The sequence below is a fragment of the Podarcis gaigeae genome (genome assembly GCF_964106915.1).
Source record: "Podarcis gaigeae genome assembly, chromosome: 14".
Taxonomy (NCBI): Eukaryota; Metazoa; Chordata; class Lepidosauria; order Squamata; family Lacertidae; genus Podarcis; species Podarcis gaigeae.
The window spans coordinates 37,558,753-37,569,830 of record NC_139690.1 but is presented as its reverse complement, the minus strand read 5'-3'; the positions used below and the strand labels follow the sequence as shown (position 1 = coordinate 37,569,830).

Sequence of the window (11,078 nt, the reverse complement as noted above, 5' to 3'; positions counted from 1 at the left end):
GCCCTTCTTCTTCAAGAGACAGTAATGATAAAGTTTCTATAGTCCCAAAGCATGGAAGAGGGCCTGTTTTTGAGACTCTGGGTGGTGTGTTACATCCCGAATCTGGTTTCACTGTTGGGTTGAATTTTATTTATTTATTGTATTCATACCCCATTCTTTATCCAAGGATTTTGGAGGTTGGCATGTATGTTCGTCCCCCTCCCCGGTTTTATTCTCACAACAATCCTGTGAGGTAGGTTATTGAGTTGGCTGAACAGGAAAGTGAATCTTGCTCCCTGGGATCCTACCCAATCCAATACTCTTAACCACTACCCCCAACCATGAAATCTGTCCCAAGACTTGCTGACTGTTTTGAGCACCAGCCCCTCATCTGGCTCTTCTAAAGTGGCCTTGCCAGTTGCAGCATTATTATTATTATTATTATTATTATTATTATTATTATTTTAAGTAATTAATCAGAGTGGAACATTTAGCTCATCTTTGAAGTCACCAAGCTCCTGCAGAACCTTTCTTACATCTTGCAGTGGTGTAGCCCACTCCCCCTTAATTGTGGCCTAAAAGGCGGAAAATGAACCCCTCTGGCAATCTTATTTTGTTTCAGGGGGAAACAGAGGCTCCCATGATGACAGGTTGTGCTTCTGGAATGGCTGCTTCTAAGCCACAGAGTAGCTCATTCTGTAGAGCAGGAGTCTCTTAATATCAGGGTCATGGGTTCAAGCCCCACATTGGGCAAAATATTCCTGCATATTTTGGACTAGATGACCCTTGTGGTCCCTTTCCAAATCTACAATTCTATGATCACCTAGGAAAGAAGAGGTGTGGAAATACTTGGAAAGCACAGGCAATAAAGCTGTCTACAGCTAAGGACTTTCTCTTGCTGATTATCTGCCCTTTCGCTGAAGCCACCTTATGAACTCAGGGCAGGTAACAAATTTAGTAATATCTTGTTACTTTTAAAAACATTTCTATACCACCTCCCTCACCAAACCTCAAGGCAACATACAGCAATATTAAATGAATATTGAAACATTAAAATCCTATCTTCGTCGTATACACTATTTGTCCTACACATTTACCTGTTCTGAGCAGGTGGAGACATGGTGTATTTGGATGTCTCATTGAAAAGTGGGCTGAGAAACCAGCATACCCATTGCAGGATTCAATGGTAAAATTTTAAGCACACAGAACCACCACATTTCTCAACTACAAAAGAATCCATACACATTTATTCCAAACCTTATTGGTTTATTCAGTCTTGCCATTCCACACAAGTACCAACAACATGACTACAAGATGCTAAAGGTATACAAAAATCAAACTTTATAGTAATGACTGTACAATAGGTTGCAAATCTCTTGGCCTTTTGCAAACTGAACACTAGTTATCCCAATTGGTCTCAGACACATCACCTTCCACCCCAGGAGGAAGGTGGCAAGAGAAACAGCTTTTCTGCCTATTTGTTTCACATATTCTAAAAGCGAAAGCATTTACATCGGTCTTGGGAAGGACAGAGCATGTCAACAATGCACCAAAAACATTTTAGTAAAGGAAGGGGTGCCTTAAAAGGAACACTAGTCCTAGTCCCCCAGTTCTTAGGCTGGTTAAATGCACCAGCAGCAAGGAACATGAAAATTTTTTCTGTGTGCCAACATCCCTAAGAGCTGAGGGTGGCAGTGGGGAGAGAGGAACCAGTCCGTATCTAAATTTGCTTTTGAGGGTTTTCTTGCAACCTGCCATTTCTTTCTTCCAACAGTATAAATTTATTTTTGACATATCCTAAAAACGAGACTTCACTGGACTTAAGAAGACAGTATCATGTCTAAAGAACAATGTTTCTTGTTGAGAACTTGCAAACCAAAGCTCCCTTTAAAAAGGACTTTAAGTCCAACAAAAGTCCACAGTTCACCCTGCTGGGCCCAAGACACTAGGCTAGGTTTCAGTTTCTCAGCTTTCCCTTCGTTTTATTTTCATTCCTCTTTTATTTTTAAAAGGTACAATTTTTAAACTGAATGCACTTTTAAGTTTAAAAAACAAAACGAACAAAAAAATACAAGGAGCTGCCAAGTCCCACATTTTATCGGGAAGAGTTGGAACTGGATCGGCTACGATGACGCCTGCGGCCTGGAGATCTGGATCGTGACCGTCTGCGAACTGGGGATCTGCGCCTGGGAGACCTGGACCTGAAAGGGAATATAGTTGCGAGGAAGAGAGCAGAGCTTCAGTTAGGAGAATGGATGGTAATGGAAAGTAATCCACACTTATCTAGTCCCTTTTTATTCGACAGCATTCAAGAGTAGTTATTATATCCTAAAGGGTGAAGGCAGTTCAGCATGCTAACATTTTGCAAATGCAGAAAGCAATATAGCAACTGTATAATAATAACTAAATAAAATAAATATTTTCTCAGTTCCTAGATCACAGTGTTTTATTTTTGCAAATACACATCATCAGCTTATATTAACAATAAAAATATTCCATCAGTCTCGACTTAAACATATAAGGCATATGTTCAAACTTAGAATGAGTTGTGAGATTTTAGACACATGCCCCCTGAGCACTTGAGAAGGTCTATAGGGGAGAGAATGCTGGAACTATTATGGCGCAAGTACTTCCACCTGCCTTCCCCTAATGTATTTTTAAAAATAAAATTGCTGGATTTATTAATGTACGTTTGGTATGCTGTGAGTCACTTTGAGCACTGCTGTGGAAAAGTGGCATACAAACAAACATGCTAATGCTCTGGAAGGGGGCGCCTATCCTTCAAATACTTTGTGCAGAGATAGTCTTTGTTCGCCATCAGCTGTAATGCAGGAAGTAACTCACTGCCCATCCTTGGTGTGACCCATTTGAGTCCGCAGGTGTCTTCTTTTGAGTTTGCCTCCCCGGACAGAGCTCCTACCAGCTGTGAACAACTAAGCCCCTCCAGCTTACCCAACTCCACAAAGGCAACCTACCTTCTCCTCATGCGAGGTGGAGAACGACGCCACATGGGAGGTGGCGGCAACATCCTCCGCGGAGGGGAGAAACGCCTGAGAGGCATCCTGGGCCGAGGAGTCAGGACAGCCGTGGCAGTGATCTCCTGACCATCAATCTGCCCTATTTAAAGATCACAGAAGCAGAAAGTTGATTTGTTTCAGCAGGGTGAGGGATTGACGCAAAGGCTCCCTGTAGCCACTGCCTTCTTGCTCACTAGGGAAGGTTAAACTATGGCAATGGTGTGGGGGAGCAGGGAACCTAGAGGGAGATATTAATACAGTGGTGCCCCGCAAGACGAACGCCTCGCAAGACGAAAAACCCGCTAGACGAAAGGGTTTTCCGTTTTTGGAGGCGCTTCGCTAAACGAATTTCTCTATGGGGTTGCTTCGCAAGACGAAAAAATCTTGCGAGTTCCCGCGTTTTTTTCTCGCTTTTTTCTGCCCTTTCCCTAAGCGCTAAGCCGCTCCTCAGCTGTTCCGCTGATAAGCCGCTTCTCAGCTGATCGCTAAAAGCCGCTAGACCGCTAATAGCGCTAATCCGCTAAGCTGTCAATGGGCTTGCTTCGCAAGACGAAAAAATCGCTAGACGAAGAGAATTTTTCCTGGGACAAGTTTTTCCTGGGTCAAGCCTCTGCTTTCTTTAGGAATAATTGCTGCCAACTTATTCCAAGGTTTTTGCTCATGCCCACAGGTCCATTGCCTTTCTGGAGAATGCAGTTTACCTTGGGGGCCATTTTCATCAGGATGATCCACCCTTCTCACTTTGGGCCTGAAACCAACATGATGTGGTTGCAGAGGTCCCACCAGCCCATATTCCTGGCAGACAAGGTTGATTTTTTAAAAAGATGTCATACAGGTAAAATGATATATTCGTATTATTATAAGAGTAAAACTTGGAAGAATCTAGAACCTTATTTTGTTCAGGTGTGCTCTGCAAAGAGCCCTCCTAGCTGGTAGAACCTATATCACTTTTGGGAAATGCTTTAATGGGGGGATCATCTCAAATTACAGATTTTTCAGTCATGTAGGAGTCAAACCTCTTAACAATGCAGCCAGCTTCTGAAACCCACCTCCATCCATGTGCTTCAGTGCCTTCTCAGCATCATCTGGATTCTCAAATTCTACATATGCATAACCCTTTGAGAGGTGAGGGTTGAGTCTGTCGACTGGCATATCAATCATTTTGAGCTTTCCATAAGTGGAAAATATTTCCATTATGTGGTCCTGGAAGAGGAAAAGCAAGCTCCTTAACGCTCATGGCAAATGTTCATTACCTTCCACCTTCATAACAACAAAACACTGAATGGGCAGCGGCGGAAGCAGCAGCAACACACACACCCCTTTAACTGGATTTGAACAGAAAGAGTGAAGACCGTTCAATTACATATTGAAATGCTTCAACAGTTTTGCTTCCCAGGTTACCTGAACTTTACTCAGCTATATCTATAGGAGAATAAGAAGAGCCTGCTGGACCAGGACAGTGGCCCATCTAGTCCAGCACACTGTTCTCACAGGGGTCAAGGCTCTCGCAAGCAGGGCCTGAGCACAACAGCACTCTCCCCATAGAGATCTAGTGTATCAATACTGGGAGGGACCCTTGGTCAACAGCATTCCCAGCATTCATATTCAATATGGACTTACAGGAAGCTGTCTTATACTGAGTCAGACCATGGGTTCTGGGGGACTTTTGTTTCCCTACCCTCTTTGGCCTTTTTACTTCTTTCTGGGTACGAGTGAACAACAGGCATTTGTTACCTTTGTCACATTTCTGGTGAGTCTCCCAACATGTACTTTGGTAGGTTTGGGTGATGGACTCCTTCTCTTCCGTTCCTTTTCATCTCTCTTGGGTGGTTTAGACCTGGTGGAAATAAACAAAAAGTGTCAAACAAAAATTTAAACGTATGGATCTGCAACTCAAGCTCTTCATTAACTCCAATCAATGCAGCATGACAAAAAAACACCAATGATCTTATTATGTATTCTTTGCTAAATTTGTTACTAAAAAAAAAAAGTGGCTTGTGCAACAACTACAGGCCATTTATAGTTTGCAAGAAATAATTATGCTAAAAGTGAGTAACTATTGAGGCTTAACTTAAATTCAGTAGGGCTTGGAGGGACCTTTATTTGATACTATCCACCAAGTTTGAAATTTAGAAGCATCCTTTTCATAAAACACAGGTTCCCAAAGATGAGATTCAAAAGGCAAAGAACAGGCCAATCTGCTATTTTACCCACTTCTGCCTCTGGCCCACTGCTAGCATGTGCCCCTCCCCAAGAAAGAAACATGGCCTTTGAGCTGAAAAGTGTTCCCCACCCTTGTCTTACAGGAAGCACTTATCAAGGCCAATGGAAATAAAGTAGCCAGTAGCCTCCGGTACTCTAGACTCACTTTGAACGGGAACGCCTCCTGTTGTCGTGCCGATGTCGAGATGGGCTTGGAGAACCTGATGAGCTGCTGGAGCTGGAACTGCGGGATGTGCTTGAACTCCCAGAGCGGCTTGACGCGGAGGAGGAGCTGGAGCCACTGCTGGAGCCGGTGCTGGAGCTAGAACCAGAACTGGATGTGGAACTGGAGCGAGACCTGGCAGAGAAGGTGTCATGCAAGAGACTAATGGCAGCAAGGGTGTTCTCCCGATAACCCCCAATAACTTTTGAAGGTGTTGGAAAGAACACACCATTGTCTTTTGCAGTTCCAACCCAAACCTGGCCACTTCCCAATGCAGAGGTGATGATCTTTCTAAATCATTTCACTTATTGTATAAATGGTCCTTTGTCGAAAAACAGATTTCAGAGCAATATACAAAATTCACCTCAAATTACAATTACCTTATAAAACCAATTTAATGAAGAATGAGAAAAACCATTCAACCCACTAAAAATGCCACCATCTAAAATGCTCAGGCAAAGAAAAATGTTTTAACAGTCTCTGAAATTACCTCCCTTTGGAGGGTGTTCCACAGTTGAAGTGCCCATAACACACACACACCCCTTTGTAAATGCAGGACACACATCTTCTAAAGATGAACACCAAGAAGGGCCTCCCCTCCAAACAGATCATTAGGGTGCAAACAGACCTCCTGTACGAAACCACACACAAACCCCCAATATCTCAATCAGAGAAGAGGACCTGAAGTCAAGTATGTGTTTAGCATTACTGCTTCACTCAACTTACAACCGACCTACTGGTTCACATCAAGGGGCGTATTTTAAGTTCTCAAGCTTAACTGCCCTACATTCCTGGGAATCTCACAAGTAGGGCATGGTGAGACAGCCACAACTCCATCCCTGTATCCAACATCTGAAGAGTTAAAAGGTTTCCTCTGTCTGAGCATGGCGGCATCATTTTTTAACTGCCGATTAAGAATCCTTGGGAAGGCCTGGTCCTTGAAACGGCCTTCAGAAACCCAAGAATTCCTGAATCTGCTTACCTGGTGCTGCTACTACCACTGGAGGCGCTGCGCCTCTTGCGAGTTTTGTCGCGCCCACGATCCTTTTCGCTTGACTCCTTTGTAGCTGGCTTGTCTTTGGATCTGTCCTTGGACTTTTCTTCTGTACGGTCCTTGCGCTTGGTAGGAGAGGGAGCCCTTTAATGTACAAAGGTTCAGAAACTCAATTTCCAACCCCGCAGTTTCAGTTGCGACAAAAGCAAGAAATGTCACTGCTACAAAGATGCTAAGAGACAAATCCCCAGTGTTTACACTATGGAGCGGCTTCATGAAAGAAAGCCAATGGTGTGGAATATATGGAGATTATGAAAAGGAGGGAAGATGCATTTCTAATTCCTCATGCTTGATGGGAAATCCCTAGGAGTCTGCACAGATCCCCCAAGAGGGGTGAGGCCTTGAACATTCAGACAATTATTACCTAGTGCTGGACTTTTTATTATTTTCTTTGATTCCTAGCAAACTCTTCTTTTTCATTCCTGACAGCTCCATTTTCCCCTTCCGAGTCCAAAAGCGGCACTTTTTTGGGGGGGCTCACTTATCTGAAAGTTTACTTCTAACTCCTTGATTCTGAGAAACGATCCCTAAGCGAATGCAATAAACTCCAAAGAGCAGCCTAGTGACAAGATAAAAGGGATATGAGACAGTTAACATATAGGCAGAGGAAAAGAAAACCCACTTCACAAGAAAAGGCACAAGCTTCATGCAAAGCATTATAGTTCACGATCTTCTGTGTGGCTTGTTATTACCCATTTGAAAACAGCATCTGCTGAACAACTTAAGAGTGTGTTTACACAGAGCATTTGAATTTTCTTTCTAATCACCCTTCAAAAGGAGGAAGAACACACAGCAAAGCACAGAAGAGTTTTTCAGCCTGAATTTCTTAGTACTTTTCCTTAAGATATGCAGCATTACAACAGGACAGTGGTAGCCAACATGGTGCCCTCCATATGAATTGAACTCCCATCGGCCTGTCATCAAAGCCAACTCTCATGGATGATTGGAGTTATAGTCCAGCAACATCTGGAGAACACCACGTCGGCTACCTCTGCAATAGAAAGCGAGGTACCTCAACAGGACATTGTGGTACAGTAGTAGCAAGAAAGCATTTTAAGTCCCAGGAAAACTATAGTAGATTTTAATTGTTTATAGGGATTTCTACTGCTCTTCCTAAATTCTTAATGCAGTTTCTCATTACTACTGCTAAGCTTTATTTTGTATTGATATAGAGTGCTGCAGTTAAGTCTGCAATTTCAGCTCCAGGGTCACCCCCAGAGACTATTAAATGTAACAGAGCAGAAGCACAGCGCAAAACCCTATCCTCAGATCACACAACGGGGTGGTAAAACCTGTGGTCTTCCAGATGTTCTTGGACTCCAACTCCCATCAGCCCCAGCCAACATAGCCAATGGTCAGGGTGATGGGAGTTGGCAAGCCAACAAAATTTGGAGGGTATTTCCCATCTGTGGTATAAAAGAACCTCAGTTGGAAATGCTGCTGGCTATTCCAGATAAGCTACAGGAAGTCCTTATGGGTTACACCAGGGGTCAGCAACCTTTTTCAGCCGTGGGCCGGTCCACTGTCCCTCAGACCATGTGGTGGGCCGGACTATATTTGGAGGGGGGAATGAACTAATTCCTATGCCCCACAAATAACCCAGAGATGCATTTTAAATAAAAGCACACATTCTACTCATGTAAAAACACCAGCCAGGCCCCACAAATAACCCAGAGATGCGAATAAAAGGACAAATTTTACTGATGTAGAAACACACTAATTCCTGGACAATCCGTGGGCTGGACTGAGAAGGCGATAGCTTATTTAAAGTACTTTAATTCTACCCCTCAGTATAGAACCCAAGGTGTTTTAAAGTCATACATTAAAAACAATGACTATTTTAGAATGGTAGAGTACAGGGTACTGTACATTTCAGATTAAGTGTATGTATTTTTCTCTAGCGAACCAGCATCAGGGCAACCTATGGGAAATGGGTGGAAACTCTGAAAACAAAGGTTTTCATCCTTGTAGTTCAATTCCTGTACACTGCTATGCTCAAGTAACTCAACAGGCACTGAGAGAGCAAGGTTGCTTTGATGTACATTTGACATACGAAGGACAAATATGTTTTGTCATCTTAACACTTGGAACTATTATTTTACAGAGGGCAGCATGGATTAAAATTAAAGATGCATTTTCATGTGCTGAGACTTCTCTCAGGCACATTATACACACAAACTGTGTATAATGTGCTTATGCAAATAACCCTTTGGGAAGGTCCAAAGTAAGTTCCAACAGGCCATTATTCTACTGGTGTCTGTAACTTAAATTGCAAGTGCCTGAAGCAGTTCAAACATAAGGGAAAGCACATACTGTTATACCACTCTGCTTCTGCTATAGCAGAAGACTATTCCCACAAGCTTAGCTTTTCACTTGAAGCTCTGGTTAAGTGTTTCTGCACGAGTCATTCAAGAAGGCAGCTCTTGCTTTTGTGTCACTCACAGCTATTGTAGAAACATAGGTGTGTAATGATATTCCCTGCCCTAGGGAAGAACTCAAATTCAGAAAACCTGTGTCTGGATATCCCAGATTTCTTAGCCGTTCTGCTTTGACAACGCTGAATGTAGCCCTGTGTTATGTAGCAGACAGGAGCATTTTCAGAAGAAGCAGTAGGACGTACTCCAGCAGATGTTTTCATCAACAAAGAAATTAAATGGGATTAAAGATATTATTCCTCTATATCCACACTTCATGACCCACTCTCTAAGTGGTACAAAAATGATTTGAAAGAACCTGTTCAGGTTAAAAGAGGTCTTGAATTAACTTGGTGGTTAAGAGAAATCAGTGAATCCTCAGTAAGAGAGAACTGTGCCTGCTGTATTATCACATCCTCAGTGCTTTAAAACCAGGAACACCAAGCCCAGGCTTACCAGTGCTGCCCAAAAACTTTGTGTACAAACTTTGTGTACAAACTTCAATAGTGCCTAGAGGTCTTTCTGTGGGAATCACTGACTTTGCAAACTGACTCTTATCAGCATGTTCACAAAGCTAGCAGAATGGCTACCTGTATACCTTACTATGTTTGGGCAATACAGTACATTTACTTCACTGTGGTGAAAAGCCACTTGGTACATAATCAAGTGAATGTTTTTAGTCTTAGTGTTTTTAACATATCAGTGGACTTGCATATTTGTCTAAGTAATCACTGATATTATTGAAAGGCAATTTCTTTGCTACTGATAATGAAATTTTAAGTGAATTATAATAGCACCTGCCACACTACTGCTCTTCACTACCACCATCCCAAGAAGACCCTCTAAGACCAAGACCACCCTCTAAGACCAAGAGGGACCAGAGATTTGAATTTGAGCTTCCCAGGTACAAGCTATATCCTGTACTAGCTCTGCAAGCTGGCTGAACAGACAACAGGTTACATGTAAAAGTAAGAATCGTACTAGCAGAAGCACCATATTGCTGCAACATAAAGCCATATCTGAGAATCCCTACGCTGGAAGCCAAGGTTTAAGAGGTAACCAATGGGGCCAGTGTGGTGCAACACTTAGCATTACAGAAGCAAGAGGGTTAAATCCCTGGTCAGTCACAAAGCTCAACTGAGTGGCCTTGGCTAGTCCGAGGGATCACAACAGGCCTAACTCACAGGGCTGTTATGAGGTTAAAACGAGGGTAAGGGAGAGAAGAACCATAAACTCCATCCTGTATATTTCCTTGGATAAGGGGTTATCTTTTCCAACATAAAACAGATAACACGATCAATATAATAATAGAAGGACGCAACTCGAATGTGCACAGTGCTGGTCAGGCAAATAAGGGGGCTTGAAGGAGACTTTCAAAGTGGGCTCCAGGAAGTTCGGGAGACCCCTCAAGGGAGAAGAGCGGAGTGGGAAGAGAAACGAACCCCCTCCTCAACTGGGCCCAGCTGGCGAGGCGAGTTTTCCTCGCCCGACGCGGAGAAAGAGGGAAACGGGAAGGGGCGGAGCAAATCGGCTCTGCCGCTTCAGTCAACCGACCCCACTCAGCGCCTCTAAGGGCTCCCAAACTCTCCCCTCCAGCCAAGGCCTCCCCGCTCCTCGAGCTCATCCGCGGGGCCGACCTCCCTCACAGACCCACCCCCAGCGTCCGGGAACCTTTTCTTGCCACACTCGGGCGCAGTCACGACTAACTGCAACCGGACCGGGGCAGATGGCGGCGGATTACCGTCTCTCCCCTCTACTTACATCCTCAGAGCCCGACCGTCGCTCCCTCGTCGCGCTCACGGTGACGTACTGATTGCCGCCTTCCACACAGCGGCAAAGAGCCGCTAGGCGACGCGCGCTGATAGCGTCACCGAATGAAAGGAAGCGCGGAGAGGAGAGGCGGGGTAGCCATTTATCTCCATGGTTACCGTCCCCACTTAAAGGGGCAGATCGACCCTTTTTGTTGTGGTAGTTTAAGGCCCCATGGAGATAAAAAAGAAGGTTTTTTAGGAGGGTGGGGAGAATCCAACAACAACCCACTTATCTGTTCTTAAAACATGATAACGGAAAGGGGAAATGGGAGTTGAAAGGATTATTGGCTCATGCAGGATTTTTTCCCAAGCGCCTAGCACTTTGGACATTAAACTTTTTTTTTCATTTTTTTAATTCAAAATTATAACAAGACATAT

The 11,078-nt window shown here is 43.8% G+C and overlaps 1 protein-coding gene across 5 annotated transcripts; it reads right to left on the bottom strand.

Moving 5' to 3' along the window:
* Positions 1–1,224: 1,224 nt before the first annotated feature.
* On the bottom strand, positions 1,225–10,761 carry RNPS1 (RNA binding protein with serine rich domain 1). Of its 5 annotated transcripts, none has more exons than XM_083711164.1 (8): positions 10,651–10,761; positions 6,840–7,034; positions 6,404–6,559; positions 5,365–5,556; positions 4,731–4,833; positions 4,046–4,199; positions 2,955–3,096; positions 1,225–2,180 (listed from the first exon to the last, which is right to left on the bottom strand). In XM_083711164.1, exons 2-8 carry the CDS (start codon positions 6,908–6,910, stop codon positions 2,075–2,077), a joined length of 924 nt encoding a protein of 307 aa, XP_083567290.1. In that variant the 5' UTR covers positions 6,911–7,034; positions 10,651–10,761; the 3' UTR covers positions 1,225–2,074. The 5 variants fall into 5 exon arrangements, with proteins under 5 accessions (XP_083567290.1, XP_083567291.1, XP_083567292.1 ...); XM_083711165.1 differs by having other exon boundaries at positions 5,365–5,520; positions 10,651–10,751; XM_083711166.1 differs by lacking the exon at positions 10,651–10,761 and adding an exon at positions 10,561–10,639 and having other exon boundaries at positions 5,365–5,520.
* Between the last annotated feature and the right edge of the window lie 317 nt (positions 10,762–11,078).

Bases quoted from the DNA above. Each gene is read 5' to 3' on its own strand.
- RNPS1 (XM_083711164.1), bottom strand. From the start codon at position 6,910: ATGGAGCTGTCAGGAATGAAAAAGAAGAGTTTGCTAGGAATCAAAGAA. The intron at 4,834-5,364 runs GTGAGTCTAGAG...TATTTCCACCAG, and splicing joins AGGAGGCGTTCCCGTTCAAA to GTCTAAACCACCCAAGAGAG. The intron at 4,200-4,730 runs GTAACAAATGCC...TTCCTCTTCCAG, and splicing joins TCACCAGAAATGTGACAAAG to GACCACATAATGGAAATATT.